This window comes from Salvelinus alpinus, chromosome 31 (genome assembly GCF_045679555.1).
Source record: "Salvelinus alpinus chromosome 31, SLU_Salpinus.1, whole genome shotgun sequence".
Taxonomy (NCBI): Eukaryota; Metazoa; Chordata; class Actinopteri; order Salmoniformes; family Salmonidae; genus Salvelinus; species Salvelinus alpinus.
In genome coordinates this window covers 7452857-7471915 of record NC_092116.1, presented here as the reverse complement: position 1 = coordinate 7471915, position 19059 = coordinate 7452857, and the positions used below count along the sequence as shown (strand labels likewise).

The 19059-nt window shown below is 42.7% G+C and overlaps 1 protein-coding gene across 7 annotated transcripts in view; it reads right to left on the bottom strand.

Moving 5' to 3' along the window:
* Positions 1-19059, bottom strand: part of LOC139561250 (neurexin-2-like) — a 1055901-nt gene that overhangs the window by 504604 nt on the left and 532238 nt on the right. For all 7 annotated transcript variants that reach the window (XM_071378226.1, XM_071378233.1, XM_071378230.1 and 4 more), the window contains one exon: positions 17963-18153. In XM_071378226.1, coding sequence (XP_071234327.1) covers positions 17963-18153 — 191 coding nt within the window. The remainder of the gene's footprint in view (positions 1-17962; positions 18154-19059) is intronic.

Below are 19059 nucleotides of genomic sequence, written 5' to 3'. Positions count from 1 at the left end.
ATGTTGTTATGATTAGTCCATGAGTTGTTAATCATGAAGCATACACCCCCGCCCTTCTCCTTCCCAGAGAGATGTTTATTTCTGTCGGCGCGATGCATGAACAAACCCGGTGGCTGTACCGACACCGACAACATATCCCAAGAGAGTCATGTTTCTGTGAAACAGAGAATGTTACAGTCTCTGATGTCTCTCTGGAAGGCAAACCTTGCCCTAATTCCGTCTACCTTGTTGTCTAGAGACTGGACATTGGCGAGTAATATACTCAGAAGCGGTGGGTGGTGTGCACGCCTTCGAAGTCTGACCATGAGGCCACTTCGTTTACCTCTACTGTGGCGACGTTGTTTTGGGTCGGCCTCTGGGTTTAGATCCAATGTCCTGGGTGGTGGTCCGAACAAGGTTCCGCTTCGGGAAAGTCGTATTTCTGGTCGTAATGTTGGTAAGTTGACATCACTCTTATATCTAATAGTTCTTCCTGGCTGTATGTAATAACACTTAACATCTTCTGGGCTAACAATGTAAGAAATATTACATAAAAAAACTAAATACTGCATAGTTTCCTAAGGACTCGAAGCGAGGCGACCATCTCTGTCGGTACCATCTTGGTAATAGTAGATCATTTCACACATTTTAGAATTTGCAAATAAGACTGTTAGCGATGTAGGGTCTTTAGCGGGAGGCAGAGAGGCTTGTTGACACCTGCTTTGTTTGTGACGGATATTTATATGCCCACACTGAATCTCTCAATAGTCTTCCTCTCCTCCTCGACTTCATATGCACTGATCTGAAAGGACAGGAGAGGTGAAAACCATGTTGCTTACAGCCTTCCTGTGTTGACAGGTCAGTGCAGCTGAAGGCGACGAGACAGAGTAATCTATTTTAGACTATCGAGATACTGTTCCCCAGTTTGAGGCTGTGAGTAATCTCTTTTATTCTGACCCTCATCTTGTTTTTCCTCCGTTGTTTTCTTGTCTCAAGTCTGCTTCTTGACTGACAGATGTCACTCTGTCATAGATAGTCACCAATCATGCATAGTCTTTTTGACAAACTCCATCCAAATAACAGAGATACAGTATATCATTTTGTCACATTAGTAGATCATTGGGGCAGATATGCAGCAAAAGGACTATGAATATAACAATGGGGATGAGAGTATTTCATCTACAAGTCTGATCACATACTTTGAGATTCATATGCATGCAAATCAGGCTGCTTGCTATAGAAAGTATATATGCTCCCTACTTATACCTGTTCTCCATCCATGTGCCTCCTGATTCTTCCCTCTTTTCAACTACATCCAGGGATATGTGTGCTCACTATCCTCCCCATTCTACCTAGCACTGCACCAATCCTCTAAAACCACCCCACTCATGATTAACACAACCTATTGCACCAGTAACCCATGTAGACGAAGGTACTGGCAGAGAGAGAAGGACGTACACCATCAATAAACCATGCCTTGAAAAAGCCCTGGTTCGCTTTTTGATCTTCTGACTTCTCATATCCGGCGGTAACCCTGGGTGGGCCCCTCTGCCTCATAAGCCCCCCTCCTGTCCCAAACTCAAGGTTATCACAGAGACAAGAAAAAGAGGCTTCTCCCCCGCGAAAAGTGATTGTGATAATCGTCAACATATCTCTGATGAAAGTCAAGTGTACCGGAGATATTTGCTTTTCACCGTCGGACCACCAGAAGAATTACAAATAGAGACACTTGACTAAAGGTATCACTAGAACACTTTAGATCCCAATGTGAAACAAGAAATTCAAAAGATCAAGAATGAAATGTATTAAATGTATTCACAAGAAGTACAGAAGAAGCAGTAGGCAGTAAGCCTGTGAAACTACTAGCCTATAGATTGCGAAAACAACAAGCAGATAATACTATCTATAAGATAAGCAACCCCCAAACCAAAATAATTCAACATATAGCAGAAGAGATACAACAGAGCTTTGACAATGACTTACAGAATGGGATGCTATTCTCTGAATTTACCACAGAGGAATGAAATACAGCTATTACTAGACTAAAAGCAACCAAATCCCCGGGTACAGACGGTTTCACCTCTGGATGGTATACATCATTTAGAGAGCAGATTATCTCAAGATTACTTGCAGCCTGTAACTGGGAATTTCAGAAGGGTGACATCCCCTCCTCATGGATAGAGGCCCTAATTTCAGTGACACTGAAGGAAGGGAAACATAGACCACATTGTGGAAAACACAGGCCAATCTCGGTCCTACATTTGGATTACAAACTACACTGAACAAAAACGCAACAAGTCGGTCCCATGATTCATGAGCTGAAATAAAATATTTCAGAAATGTTCCATACGCACAAGACGTTTATTTCTCTCAAATTTTGTGCAGAAATTTGTTTACATCCCTGTTGTATATTTCTACTTTGACAAGATAATCCATCCACCTGACAGTTGTGGCATATCAAGAAGCTGATTAAACAGCATGATCATTACACAGGTGCACCCTGTGCTGGGGATAATAAAAGCCACTCTACAATATGGAGTTTTGTCACACAACAGAATGCCACTGATGTCAAGTTTTGAGGGAGTGCGCAATTGGCATGCTGACTACAGGAATGCCTGCCAGAGCTGTTGCCGGAGAATTTTATGTTAATTTCTCTACCATCAGCCGCTTCCAACATCGTTATAGAGAATTTGGCAGTAAGTCCAACCAGCCTCACAACCGCAGACCACGTGTATGGCGTGATGTGTGCGAGCGGTTTGTTGATGTCAACGTTGTGAACAAGTGTTCCATGGTGGTGGTGGGGTTATGGTATGGGCATTCATGAGCTACCGACAACAAACACAATTGCATTTTAGTGATGGGAATTTGAATGCAAGAGTGATATTGTGACGAGATCCTGAGGTCCTTTGGCGTGCAGTTCATCCGCCGCCATCACATTATGTTTCATCCAATATCCAGCAACTTCACACAGACATTGAAGAGGAGTAAGACAACATTCCATAGGCCATAATCAACAGTCTGATCAACTCTATTCGAAGGAGATGTGTCGCGCTGCATGAGGCAAATGGTGTTCACACCGGATACTGACTGGTTTTCTGATCAACGTCCCTAGCTTTTTTTTAAGGTATCTGTGACCAACATATGCATACAGTGCCTTTGGAAAGTATACTGACCCCTTGACTTTGTCCACATTTTGTTACATTACTGCCTTATTCTAAAATGGATGAAAAAAATAAAAATCCTCAGCAATAATGACAAAGCAAATGTATTAAAAATAAAAAACTGAAATAACATTATATACAAACAGTTGAAGTCAGAAGTTTACATACACCTTAGCGAAATACATTTAAACTCAATTTTTCACAATTCCGGACATTTAATCCTAGTAAAAGTGACAAGTTGGTCAGTGTCAGTGTCACTTTAATCCTGTCTTAGGTCAGTTAGGATCACCACTTTATTTTAAGAATGTGAAATGTCAGAATAATAGTAGAGAGAATGATTTATTTCAGCTTTTATTTCTTTCATCACATTCCCAGTGGGTCAGAAAACTAGTTAGTATTTGGCAGTATTGCCTTTAAATTGTTTAACTTGGGTCAAACGTTTCGGGTAGCCTTCCACAAGCTTCCCACAACAAGTTGGGTGAATGTTGGCCCAGTCCTCTTCGCACATGCTCGCACATGCTTTTTCAGTTCTGCCCACACATTTTCTATAGGATTGAGGTCAGGGCTTTGTGATGGCCACTCCAATAACTTGGCTTTGTTGTCCTTAAGCCGTTTTGCCACAACTTTGGAAGTATGCTTGGGGTTATATCCATTTGGAAGACCAATTTGCGTCCAAGCCTCAACTTCCTGACTGATGTCTTGAGATGTTGCTTCAATATATCCACCAAAATGTCCTACCTCATGATGCCATCTATTCTGTGAAGTGCACCAGTCCCTCCTGCAGCAAAGCACCCCCACAAGATAATGCTGCCACCCCATTGCTTCACGGTTGGGATGGTGTTCTTCGGCTTGCAAGCCTCCCCCTTTTTCCTCCAAACATAACGATGGTCATTATGGCCCAAAAGTTATATTTTTGTTTCATCAGACCAGAGGACATTTCTTCACAAAGTACGATCTTTGTCCCCATGTGCAGTTGCAAACCGTAGTCTGGCTTTTTTTTTATGGCAGTTTTGGAGCAGTGGCTTTTTCCTTGCTGAGCGGCCTTTCAGGTTATGGCAATACAGGACTCGTTTTACTGTGGATATAGATACTTTTGTACCTGTTTCCTCCAGCATCTTCACAAATTCCTTTGCTGTTGTTTTGGGACTGATTTGCACTATTCGCACCAAAGTATGTTCATCTTTAGGAGACAAAATGCGTCTCCTTCCTGAGCGGTATGACGGCTGCGTGGTCCCATGGTGTTTATACTTGCGTACTATTGTTTGTACAGATGAACGTGGTACCTTCAGGCGTTTGGAAATTGCTTACAAGGATGGACCAGACTTGTGGAGGCCTACAATTTGTTTTCTGAGGTCTTGGCTGATTTCTTTTGATTTTCCCAAGATGTCAAGCAAAGAGGCACTGAGTTCGAAGCTAGGCCTTGAAATACATCCACAGGTACACCTCCAATTGACTCAAATGATGTCAATTAGCTTATCAGAAGCTTCTAAAGCCATGACATCGTTGTCTGGAATTTTCCAAGCTGTTAAAAGGCACAGTCAACTTAGTGTATGTAAACTTCTGACCCACAGTGAATTATAAGTGAAATAGTCTGTCTGTAAACAATTGTTGGAAAAATGACTTGTGTCTTACCCAAAGTAGATGTCCTAACCGACTTGCCAAAACTATAGTTTGTTAACTAGGAATTTGTGGAGTGGTTGAAAAATGAGGTTTAATGACTCCAACCTAAGTGTATGTAAACTTCTGACTCCTACTGTAAGTGTTCAGACCCTTTGCGATGAGACTCAAAATTGAGCTCAGGTGCATCCTGTTTCCAGTGATCATCCTTAAGATGTTTCTATAACTTGATTGGAGGCCACCTGTGGTAAATTCAATTGATTGGACATGATTTTGGAAAGGCACACACCTGTCTAAAGAAGTTCCCACAGTTGACAGTGCATTTCAGAGCAAAAACCAAGACATGAGGTTGAAGGAATTGTCCGTAGAGCTCCGAGACAGGATTGTGTTGAGGCATAGATCTGGGAAAGGGTACCCAAAAAATGTCTGCAGCATTGAAGGTCCCAAAGAACACAGTGGCCTCCATCATTCTTAAATGGAAGAAGTCTGGAGCCACCAAGACTCTTCCTAGTGCTGGCTGCCCGTACAAACTGAGCAATCGGGGGAGAAGGGCCTTGGTCAGGGAGGTGACCAAGAACCCGATGGTCACTTTGACATAGCTCTAGAGTTCCTCTGTGGAGATGGGAGAACCTTCCAGAAGGACAACCATCTCTACAGCACTCCACCAATCAGGCCTTATGGTAGAGCGGCCAGATGGAAGCCACTCCTCAGTAAAAGGCACATGCCAGCCGGTTGGAGTTTGCCAATAGGCACCTAAAGACTCCCAGACCATAAGAAACAAGATTATATGGTGTGATGAAACCAAGATTGAACTCTTTGGCCTGAATGCCAAGCTTCACATCTGGAGGAAACCTGGCACCATCCCTAATGTGAAGCATGGTGGTGGCAGCATCATGCTGTGGGGAGACTAGTTCAGTGGCAGGGACTGGGAGACTAGTCAGGATCGAGGCAAAGATGAACGGAACAAAGTACAGAGAGATTCTTTTTTTTTTTTATAATATGTTTATTATTTTCCAATAAAAATAAAGTAAAAAAGACAGCAATACAAACAATGACATTCATTGTACTGTTGAATGGGATGGCCAGTTTAGAGGACAAAACAAAAGTTAACTCACACATACACAAAATAAAACAAAATCCTATTAGGTGGTACATGTATAAGAAGACAGCATATAGTCATTACAAGCAGTGTAGTTCAGCCAAAAATAAATATTGAGTGGAGTACAGCACAGAGTAGCAGCAGATCGTCAGCCCAGTTATGAAGCGGGGCTAGACCATTTATCCAGTATCGGCTGCCATATTTTGTAAAACAATGGACTTCTATTGGAGGTGTTGTATCGAATCTTTTCCATATGTATTACATTCCCTAAATCCCGTAACCACATTTCAAAGGTAGGTACAGTCTCCAATTTCCAAAATTGCAATATGAGCCTTTTGGCTAATAGAGTACACAGAGAGACAGCTTTCCCTTCCTGGTTATTCCCATCAACTGTACCAAACAGAGCGATCAATGGGTCTGGGGCTAGAACTCTATCAAAGGCCTTAGATAAGTAATCAAAAATGAGAGCCCAGTAAGCATGTAATTTAGGGCATGTCCAGAATAAGTGGGTCAACGTCCCCTCATCCTGCTTGCACCTCTCACACAGTGGTGAGGTGTCCGGGAATATTTTATGCAGTTTTACTTTTGAGTAGTGTAACCTGTGTATCACCTTAAACTGTACAAGGTTGTGTCTGGCATTCACTGAACTGTGGTTTATATTCCTGAGAGCTTCTATCCAGTCCTCATTTGAGATTTCTGAACCAAGTTCTTGTTCCCAAGCCCTTTTAATGGTGTCTGTGGATACCTCTATGTGGGCCTGTAGCACATCATACAGTCTAGAGACCGACCCTTTTGAATGGGGTTTGACAAGTATCAAGCTATCTAATGTAGGACTATTGGGCTTAATGCCATACTGTGGGATATGTGTCCTTAAGAAATTCCTGATTTGGAGGTATCTGAAAAAATGTGTTGTTGGCATGTTGAACTTTGCCTGTAATTGTTGAAATGAAGCTAACTGACCATCTATGTATAAATTACCAATTGTTGTGAGCCCCTTCTCCCTCCACTGTGAAAACACCACATCATCCAATGCAGGGTGGAAAGCATGATTCAGGCTAATCGGGCTGTCTATGTAAACAGTGGGTATGTTAAGAAAATCCCTAATCTGTTTCCAGATCCTAAGCGTATGACAAATGACTGGATTGGAGTCATAAGTGGGTTTTTTCACATATGATGGGCTATTAACAAGTGCAGGGAGTGAGGAACGTTGACAGGAGGCCTGCTCGATCAAAAGCCATGAAGGCATATCCTTCTGTCTCATCGCAGGTAAACTTTCCCTCCAGAAAGACACAATGTTCAGATTAGCAGCCCAATAATACAGTTTGAAGTGAGGAAGGCCAAAGCCCCCCTCTATCTTGTACTTGCATAAATGCTTCTTTGAAATTCTGGCTGCCTTGTTATCCCATAAAAATGGAGTTACTATTGAATCCAGTTTCTTAAAATAGCTTTGTGGTATGAAATTGGGTAGACATTGGAAGAGGTAAAGAAACCTGGGTAGGACAACCATTTTAATAGCGTTTATACGACCAACCAAGGAAATAGGCAGAGTTTTCCAGAAATCTATATTTTGTTTAAGCTGATATATTTTCATGTCCCAATTCACTTTCAATAGCTGGTCAAGGTCTCTTGTCACTACAATGCCAAGGCTTGTGAACTTGTCCCTCACTGTTCTAAACGGGGTAGATTGCAGAAATTGCATATCCACAGGCCGTGATATTGGCATCAACTCACTTTTTTGCCAGTTTATCTTGTAGCCAGAGAAGGAGCCGAATGTGTTTATCAAGTTAAGTAATGGTGGAATAGAAGTTTTAGGCTTAGACAAAAACAAAAGAACATCGTCTGCATATAGGGAAATTTTGTGCTGTGTGTCTTTTATTTTAACAGAAGCTATATCGGCACATGCCCGAATGCGAGTAGCAAGGGGTTCCATGGCTATAGCGAAGAGAGCAGGCGAAATAGGGCACCCCTGTCGGCACCCCTTGAACAGGCGGAATGACTGCGACATTTCCTGATTGGTCACAACGGACGCCATTGGGTGTGCATAAATAATTCTTATCCAATTAATAAATTCCTTTCCAAATCCGAAATGCTCCAGAACCGACATCATATACTTCCACTCAATCTGATCAAACGCCTTCTCTGCATCAAGAGCTATTACCACTGCCTCAACTTTATGATCATGATACATTACGTTGAAAAGGCGTCTCAAATTGTAGTATATATGTCGGCCCGGGATAAAACCTGTCTGGTCAGGGTGTATGATGTCGGAAATATATTTTTTCAATCGGTTTGCCAATATCTTTGTCAACACCTTGTTTTCTATGGGGAGTAACGACACGGGGCGATACGACGACATCTCCATGGAATCTCTATCTTTTTTCAAGATCAGGGCTATTGTAGCCTCATACAGTGTTTGCGGGAGTTTGGTATTTTCTTTGGATTGTTGAAACATTCGCAGCATAAGTGGAGATAGACTAGCGCAGTACTTCTTATAGAATTCTATTACATATCCATCGGGCCCAGGGGCCTTGCTGTTTGGAAATTGTGCTATCGCTGTGTTAATTTCATCTAAGGTTATCCCTGCATCGAGTGCGGCAGCTGCCCCCCTGTCTAGTTTAGGAAGTTCACATTCAGCGAGAAAGCGTTCCATAGTTTGTGGATCAGTAGCATCGCATTTTGATTGGTATAGCTCTGAGTAAAACTGCGCAAAGCATTTATTAATGTCCTGCGGATCTGTTACTATTTTACCCTTCTTGTCTTTTATTTTGTGAATAGCTCTAGATGCTTGTACCTGCCTTAGCTGTCTTGCTAATAATTTATGTGGTTTGTCCCCCAGTTCAAAATAACTTTGTTGCGTTCTAGCAAGTAAAGAGCCCACCCGTTTCGAAAGGATGGTATTGTATTCATACTTTAACTTTGTGATCTTCTCAAGGACTGTATACGAGGAATTTGTCCTAAAAACGTTCTCCTGTTCCCCTAACTCTCTTTCAATTTCTCTCAGCCTAGTATTGGCACGTTTCTTCCTCTCTGATGTATAAGAAATAATGTAACCTCTAATCACCGCCTTTAGAGATTCCCAAAGGGTGGAGTCGTCAACATCCCCCGTGTCGTTAGTACTGAGGAAAAAGGCAATCTGCTCCTTCAAATACTGACAAAAAGCCTCATCTTTCAACAGGTATGCGTCTAAGCGCCACGATCGCCGACCTGTCGACATATTGTCGAGTTTCAGCACCATGGACAGAGGAGAGTGGTCCGTAATTAGAATGGGGTGATAGGTAACCGACTCAGCTGCTGAAATTAGTTTGGAGTCCAACAAAAAATAGTCAATTCTGGAATATGATTTATGAACTGATGAAAAGAAAGAATAATCCCTGTCTGTTGGGTGCGTCAGTCTCCAAATATCGACAATGTTAAGGTTTGTCATCAATGTATTTAGACAGACACTGGCATTTGATTGTTGAAGTGACCTTGATAGCTGTTTATCTAAAAGAGGATCTAACGTACAGTTAAAGTCACCTCCAACAATAACACTTGTATCCGAGATATTTGGTATGGCCTTAAATACCCTTTGAAAAAATAATGGATCATCGAAGTTGGGTCCATATAAATTGACCAAGGTTATTGGTTTTGAATTCAGTGTACCAGCCACAATAATATACCGACCATTAGGATCTGAAATCGAGGTTGAGTAAACAAAAGGAATGTTTTTCCTTATCAGGATTGCTACCCCTCTCGCTTTTGCATCAAAGTTAGACTGGTATATCTGACCGATCCAGCCGACTCGTAGCTTGGCCTGCGCGGAGCGTTTAATATGAGTTTCTTGAAGAAGCACTATGTCAGCACCCAGTGATTTAAGATGAGAAAAAACCTTAGCTCGTTTCACGACATGCCCTAATCCATTACAGTTCCAGCTGACTATCTTTATTCCACCTGGTCTACTCTGTGCTCGGTCACTATGTGGCATTTCTTATTTTAAAGCAAATTGCTGCTGTCAAACAAAACCCTGAAGAAAAACGTCCCGCCGTGCGGGAGCTTGTCATGCCACCTGTACTAATAAACGTGAACATAAAACACAGACCCCATCCCCCCTCCCGTCCCTCCACCCGTCCCTTTACTGAGTGACTTCCCCAAACGAAGCGCTCCTTGACTAACACACAAACCTTAGGGTGTCTAGACATAAAGCTTGAACTAACTCGTCGTCTATAGATGCTCCGCATATAAACTAATATTAAATAACACTTAACTTAACTCTCACGTTAGGGGGTGAGTGGCGTTAAAACATGACATGCCAAACAATGCTATATTAGCCACAACATCTCACCTATCATATAAGTCCCAATTTCTGATCTTCTGATCGAAAAGACATAGGCCGGAAATTCAATTCACACACATTCCTGGCCTGTATTTGGCCATTTAGCCTGCTGGCACAGCCGTTCTGTATCCTCAGCCGGGGAGCTTGCTTGTCAAGAACAGATCGGCCTCTTTTGCGTTGTCAAACGTACGTGTTGATCCCTCGACTGTCACCTTAAACCGGGCTGGGAAGAGGAATCCATATCGGATGTTGGCCGCCCTGCATTTGTTGCGTACCTCATCATACTCTTTCCGTTGGTTCCTCACCTCCAAGGTAAGATCTGGGTAGAAAGACACCCTGGCTCCGTTGTAGTTAAGGGGGAACTTTTGACTAGCCAGCTTGAGGATGAGATCCCTGGTGTGGGGATAGTGCAGCCTTACAATGAATGGCCTTGGTGGCCCGCCCTTGGCCGGCTTCGTTGCCTGTGCTCTGTGTGCGCGGTCGATCAGGATGGCCGTTTTGAAGTGTTCACTCCCCAGCAATGCCGGTATCAGCTCCGAGACAAATTCAGTGGGTTTCCCTTTCTCAGTGTCCTCCTGGATCCCACATATTCGGATGTTCTGGCGTCTTGAATGCGACTCGAGCATTTCCAGTCGGGCCTTCAGGGTTTTGTTGTCATTTTTGAACGTTGCGCACTGTTTCTCTATGTCCTGTAGCCTGGCCTCGTGATCGATTGTCGTCTGCTCAACCTCGTGCACCCTTCCCTTAGTTGCCTTCACAGTTTCGGCCAAAGTCCCAATACTCTTTGAGATATCAGCCAACCTTGTGTCCACCTTCTTGCTTAGTGCGTTTATGGCAGCCAGTATGTCACTTTGAGTAGGTTCTGTGGGGAACTCTTGGAAGCTAGCCTCTTCAGCTAGCTCCTCGTGGGTCGGCAACGTTGAAATTGGTTCGTTGTCTATCTCATTCCAATTATCTTGTTTAGCGCCCCCTTTTTTGTTGCCTTTTCCTTTTTTCATATTTGTTTGAAGTTATAGGTTGTGAGAGGTTAAGATAAATATTAATTTGTTTCAAAATTGAGCGGAGCTCTAGCAATGCACGTCTACTCCATAGCACGCTCTCTAGCGCCCCCACAGAGAGATTCTTGATGAAAACCTGTTCCAGAGCGCTCAGGACCTCAGACTGAGGCGAAGGTTCACCTTCCAACAGGACAATGACCCTAAGCATACAGCCAATACCTTCAATTCTGTCAGATGGGCCTCTCTCTATAAGGTCTATTATAGATTTAGATTCAATGAGGACATTATTAAAGCGTTTCAGGCATTATAATGTGTGATAGACCATTAGCAAGAATTAAAATCAAAGGTGACCTCTCAAACACATTTACATTAGAATGGGGTTGTAGACAGGGATGTCCTGTGTCCTCCCTCCTCTTTGCCCTATTTATAGAACACCTGAATCAATGAATTAGACAAAATAATAACATCAAAGGGATTGATATGATGGGAGGAGAGTAGAAATTGGCATTATTTGCTGAAGATGTGTTGATTTTTCTGGGACAACCTAACAATCATTCCCAGAACTGGTGTTACTTCTGTAAGTGTATGGGTCTCTCTCAGGTTATAAACTGAATGTACAGAAGTCTCAGGTTATTATGTTCAATTACAACCCCCAGGCAGACATCAAATATGGTCTGAAATGGGATGCAGAGTCTATGAAATATCTTGGAGTTCACTTACCTAAAGACATTGCATAACTGTCAATCGTTAACTACGGGCCTCTGAATTCTAAAATCAAAGCAGACATCCTACGATGGAACCTTATCCCCTTCCTTAGCAAGATGAGTATATTACCACATTTGCTATATCTCTTCCAGACTCTCCCAGTAGAGGTGCCTGTGCAGCAATTCACGAAAGGGGACAAGTTCATCTCTAGATACATATGGTAAGGGAAAAAGCCTAGAATCAGATATAAAACCTTACAGTTATCAAAAGGGAATTGAGGAATGGTTATCCCATGTCTAAGAGAATACTACTATGCAGCACAGATAAGGCTACTGGTGTTCTGGTGCAACTCAGTCTACAGCAAGATGGAAGGAATGTGAAACTACAAGGGGAGTCCCAATACAGGCTATGATAGCAGATAGGAAGTTGGTAGATAACCTCATAGATAAAGAGAATCCTTGGAACAATTTACATTTGAAGATTTGGTATGAAGTATAATTTGAAAGATTCAGATAAAATACTAAGATGGTGTGCTATGATACCTATTTTGCTCCCAATAAAATAGATAATCAGTTTGAAGGATGGGCAACAAGAGACCTCTCAGCCTACAGTACTTTTGTACACAAAGGGGTGTTCCAATGCTTCCAAGTACTAAGAGAGAGCCAATGATTAGAAGGTCAAGATTTCTATAGATATCTCCAAATTCGCCATCGGACTATAGAACAGGGCATGCAGCAAAATTATCTCTAGACTATTCAATGGCTTCATAACGACCAAATCTAAAAATACACTATACATAAAGAAGGAATGGGAAAGGGAGGGGAACATGGTCATTTCTGTGGAGGAGTGGGAAACCTTATGCCAATCACAATGGAAATTAACAAGCTCATTGACTTGGAGGGAATTTGGATGGAAAATATTATGTGATTCTTAACCACTCATCTGCAGAAAAGACATCAGGGTAATGGAACGGGATGTTGGAGATTATGTGGATCTAATGAGGCAAACCATTACCACATATTTTGGAAATGCCCTAAGCTTGTAGGCAGGATGTGCATAAATACATGGAAGCCATATTTAAGGTTGATGGCCCAGAGGTGAGGTCATTACATTTGATCTAAGGGATGCTTTAGACAAACATTTGATTGGGTTACTCCTACTAGCGAGTAAGAAAGCCCTGACAAAAAATTGCTACAATTGGAGGTGCCCGTGGCAGAGGAGTGGATAGATGTAATACTTGAGATCTATGTGATGGAGAGGCTGATCTCTTCTCTGAGACTACAGATTTGGTCAAAATAGTTTGACTATATAACACCATTAAGATCTGATTTTGATTAATGGTCAAAGTGGAAAAACAATGTAACAAAAATTAATTGGGAAATGCAGAATTATTGAGACCTTTCATATTTATGACACACTGAATACCTGAATGTCTTAATTTTTGTTTTATGCATTTCAATTTCTATTGTGCTCTTTTTCTTGTGAAAATGTCATGTGTGTCTGAACCTTGTTTTCCCAAATAAAAACAGAATTTAAAAACAAAAAAATAGAGACATATCTAGAGGGAAGAGGAGGAATGTGTGCAGTTTGTTTTTGTCGATATTGTTGTTATTTTCCCCCTTCAATCTCTTTGGAGACGCAGGAGTTTTAGTTCATCTTCGGAGGGGCAGATTGGCTGGGGAAAGGATCATATATCAAGGTGAAGAGGGTGGGCTGGCACGGGCTGGCTGCCGCTGCCAGCCTTTTGCTTCCTGTCCACATGTTTGGCAGGCAAATCTGCTCTTGGCACCGGGAGCAGGTTTCACTACTCTGCCTAACCTGAACGCAGCCCCAAGCCTCCTGAGCTGGCATACATTTGAAAGCTGAACAAATAGAATAAAAATGAATAACTAACGTACGCGTATGGACGTGTGTACACTCTTACGCATAAACGAAGGGAGCACACAGGCACACACACACCAGGACTTTACTGTAAACCATGAGATAGTCAGCAGCTTTTCAGCACCTTCTGAGACTTTTCTTCTCATCGCTGCGTGACAGTACATGAAAGACATGTCACTGAGTGACATCCACGACTCATATCCATGTTAAAGTATCGGATGAGTGAGTGTGAAGACAGCTCAGTCTTGACATTACTCTATTGGGATCTATCTTTCATAAGACACAGATGGTTGTTTCTGTGAGCATTCTCTGCTGACATGGTTGAATATTTCAGACTGTGTATGCCACGGGAACACCACTTTAAGCAAAGAGTAACCCACTGAAGCTAGAGAGAACTAAAGACAGAAGGCCCAAATGAGGGGATATTGAGACTATGTATGTGCCCAATATTGACAATAGTGACTTGATTAAAGAGATTCTCTGGTACTTTTGTATACTTTTTAACAAGTAATGTAGTTCTGAAAGTAGCACTTATGGTGCCCAGAAATTGCATACTGTGTCACATATACATTTTTACATAGCCAGAGCGACTCTTAGCCAGAGCGACTCTTAGCCAGAGCGACTTAATAAGTGCATTGACAATGTCTTCCCCACAGTGACCGTTCGTTCATATCCCAACCAGAAGCCATGGATTATAGGCAACAACCGCACTGAGCTAAAAGCTAGAGCTACCGCTTTCAAGGAGCGGGCCATTACTCCGGTAGCTTATAAGAAATCCCGGTACGACGGCAAATGGGCCAGCATAACAGTCAAAACATCAATACAGGACTAAGATCGAATCCTACTACAGGGCTTGCAAACTATCACAGATTACAAAGGGAAACCCAGCCGCGAGCTGCCCAGTGATGAGAGCCTACCAGACGAGCTAAATTCCTTCTATAATTGCTTCAGGGCAAGCAACACTGAACCATGCATGAGAGCACCAGCTGTTCCAGATGACTGTGTGATATCGCTCTCTGTGGCCGATGTGAGTAACACCTTTAAACAGGTTGACATTCACAAGGTCGCGGGACCAGATGGATTACCAGGCGCTGACCAGGTAACCAGTCTAAATGACTATCGCACCATAGCCATGAAATGCTTTGAAAGGCTGGTCTTGACTCACATCAACACCATCATACTAGACACCCTGGACCCACTCCAATTCACATACCGCCCCAACAGATCCACAGATGACGTAATCTCCATTGCACTCCAAGCTGCCCTCTCACACCTGGACAAGAGGAACACATACATGAGAATGCTGTTCATTGACTATAGCTCCAGGGCTATATCTCAGCGTTCAGCACCATAATGCCCTCCAAACTCATCATTAAGCTCAGGACCCTGGGACTGAACACCTCCCTCTGCAACTGGATCTGCCCCCAGGTGGTTAGGGTAAGCAACAACACATCCGCAATGCTGACCCTCAACAAGGGGGCCCCTCAGGGGTGTGTGCTTAGTCCTCTCCTGTACTCCTGGTTCACCATTGACTATGTGGCCGTGCACGACTCCAACACCATCATTAAGTTTGGTGACAACACGATGGGGGTTGGCCTCATCACTGACGACGATGAGACAGCTTATAGGGAGGAGGTCAGTGACCTGGCAGTGTGGTGCCAGGACAACAACCTCTTCCTCAACTACAGCAAGACAAAGGAGCTGATCTTGGGCCGAGCACGCCCCTATCCACATTGATGGGCTGTAGTGGAGCGGGTCGAGAGCTTCAAGTTCCTCTGTGTCCACATCACTAAGGAATCAGCATGGTCCACACACATCAACACAGTCATAAAGACTTTCTACAGCTGCACCATTGAGAGAGTATCTTGGCAACTGCTTGGCATCCAACTGCAAGGTGCTAAAGAGGGTAATGCGTACGTCCCAGTATGTCACCCCAGTATGGGGTCAAGCTCCCTGCCTTCCAGGACCTCTATACCAGGCAGTGTCAGAGGAAGGCCCTAAAAATTGTCAAAGGCTCCAGCCACTCAAGTTATAGACTGTTCCCTCTGCTTCCGCAAGACACGCGGTACCGATGCACCAAGTCCGGAACCAACAAGACCCTGAACAGATTCTACCCTCAAGCCATAAGACTGCTAAATAGTTAGTCTAGGTAGCTATTGGTTAACTATTTAACTATCTGCATTGACCCTTTTTGACTCATCATATACGCTGCTGCTGGTGTTTATTATCTATCCTGTTGCAGTCACTTTATCTACCTCAATTACCTTGTACCCCTGCACTCGGTACTGGTACCTCGTGTATATAGCAAAATTATTGTTACTCATTGTGTATTTATTCCTAGTGTTATTATTTTTATATATGATTTCTCTTTTTTCTCTGCATTGTTGGAAAATAACCCATAAGTAAGCATTTCACTGTTAGTATACACCAGTTGTTTACAGAGCATGTGACAGATACAATTTGATTTAATTTTGATTCATTTTGATTAAAAGAAATGTATATATATATATACTTTATTTTTATTTTTAAATGTAACCTTTTTTTAACTAGGCAAGTCAGTTAAGAACAAATTCTTATTTAAAATGACGGCCTACCGGGGAACAGTGGGTTAACTGCCTTGTTCAGGGACAGAACGACAGATCTTTACCTTGTCAGCTCGGGGATTTGATCCAGCAACATTTCGGCTTTGTAAAGCCTATTCAGTTAATCAAGCATAATTATATAATGTTGTATCCAATCATGTAGTCATGTTGTTTAATTTGTCTAGTTGATCATATTGTGTTTATTAGTATTTACAAATGTAACTTAGATGTAATGGGAAACGTCATGTGTACAGGCATGTTAATTTAATATACTTTTGAGTGGATAGAAGAAAGAAAAACGTGGCCTTGCGCTGGGCCTCGAGCGCCCGAAGGAGCCAGCAGCAAATCACTCGTTTTTGCGATGCGCGTCGGGTACTGGACAGCTATGGAAAATTGCCAGTTGATGTACGGGAGTCATGTGCTGGGTGGGAAAATATATTAGAGCTTTCTGTAATGTTCAGATTCGGTGCATTTGCTTATGATACCCTTGGTGAATAAACGTTTGAAAGTCACAGAGAGCAGTTTGGTCTCAAGTTCAATTCAGAGGAACATTATTCAAAATAGAGTCCAAAAAGTATCATTCCAACAAGGAGCAATTAGGGTTAAGTGCCTTGCTCAAGGGTACAGATATTTTTCACCTAGTCATCTCTGGAATTCGAACCAGCAACTTTTCAGTTACTGGCCCACCACTCTTAACCAGCAGGCTACCTGTATAGCTGCAGATACAGTATGTGCACCAGGTCATTGCTCTCACTCTGCTCTGTGTGCATCTTGCCAGCTATCACTCAAATGGCAAGGGGCTGAAGCTCTTTTGCGTGAACTCTAATTGCTAGGAGGCTGAACATTTTGGGAAATGGCACTGCAAAGCTTCCAGAAAACAGTCGCTTTCAATCTAGGGATTTCGTGGCTAATTGACAGTAATTCTGGTCATACATTATTAATGTATGAAGTACACATTGAAACATCCAGCCCATAGCGGGAGGTTTAATAAATACTTAGCAGTCATCAACGTTTCTGAAACATGTTTTTAAGAGCCGTCCCTATATGGCCTCTAAAAAATTCCCAAAAAGTCCACAGAGATTGATCCACATTGTTCAACTCAAAATGCACTCACACACAAATTGGCTTTCTTCAGCTATATAAAGGGGCAATCTGCGGTTCAAACAATAAAGTTGTCGACCCGCCTCAGTTTTGGTAAACAGCTGAAGAACGGGGCTCGAGAAATTGAACCACTCTCAAATTCATATCAAGCCATGATATCAACATTTTAGTTTTAACCATGTTTTGAGGCTTTACAGTGTTTGCTTACAATTAGAATGTTTTCAAACAGTGAAGTAAAACATGCGTATATGTTGAGTTCTGAAGGGGGTACAACAGTTGTATTCCCCAATAATCAATAGATATACTGTATATCATTAATTCCAAAGTAAAAAAGTGGGTGTAGCAATCACATATTGCTGCTATTAGTATTTATATATAGTATTATATAGTATATTTTATGTAGGCGTTGTTGTAGTACTCATAGTGACTCCAATGACCATAGTGGTGGAAAGGTCAATGAGCCACAGAGGACCCATCAGATACAGTAGTAGCCTACAGAAAAGGGGATACAGAATAGTGCCCCCTACCTTTGAGGTCCAGGTTACGGGCTCCATTGGAGTGCTGGGTGACGGTGCGGGAGTCGATCTTGAGCGTGTGCACGTTGTTGGCGTCCCGGGAGACCACCACGTTGTGCCACTGGTTGTCGTTGAGCGGCTTGTCCGAGTTACCCTTCATCAGCGACGGGCCGTTGCCGAGGTCAAAGACATAATGGACGTAGCTATAAGCACAGATTGTAAGAGACTTTTAGGAAATAACTGTAGGTGTGCGTGCGTGTATATATGAGACAGAGAGTGAATGAAAGGGACAAAGGGGTAAAGGTGCTTCAAATGATATCAATTTCACCTCATCGGTCACAGTCAGTATGACCAAACCAACATCGAAATGTCACCCACAGAGCATAGTTCTTTGAAAGAGGTATAAACCAGACAAAGCCGGGTCTAGCCTAGCAAGTTGAATATTTGGGTGTTTGGCTCTTTTGAAAAAATAACCAGTTTCTTCAGTCAAAGACTACGCCATACGGATTCAGTACTTTCAGTATAGTTAAGGCTGTTCAATGGACGAAGCCAGAGTCCAAGGCGGCAGGGTGAGTCGGTCTCACTCCAACCTTTGTTAAATTTAAACAGCAGGTTTTTCACTCAGCCCCTGGTGCCTATCTTGGACTTCTTATAAAGGCTATGGGGGAAGAAAAAGAAAAGACTGCTCTCTCTCGCTCTCTCTTTGGTCGAAGGAGAGGGTGGTGTAGGGTTGAAGTGCGCCGAACCTCCAGCTGTGCAATGGCAAGCTGCAGAGCAGAAAATTGCCCAACCTCACATAATGTACAGCCGCTCAGAAATTCTATTCTTCGTGTATATTAAGTCTTGAAATGTACAGGATAAAAAATGTCCCCCTCAGAAGCTCTGAATATAACTTTTCCTGTCCATTTGCCAGAGATGGCATGTTTCCTTCAGGCACAAAATGACTTCCTGTCGTATCATCTGTTGGTGACTAGTTCGCCAGAGCAATGTATATGGAATGTGTTTATTCCTGCTCTGCTTTGTCTTTGTGTGTGCTGAAAGATATGGTTGGGGTCCTTGTGTCATTACTATGTCAGGTGGGGAGGAAGAGGGGCAGGGAGTTACATGCA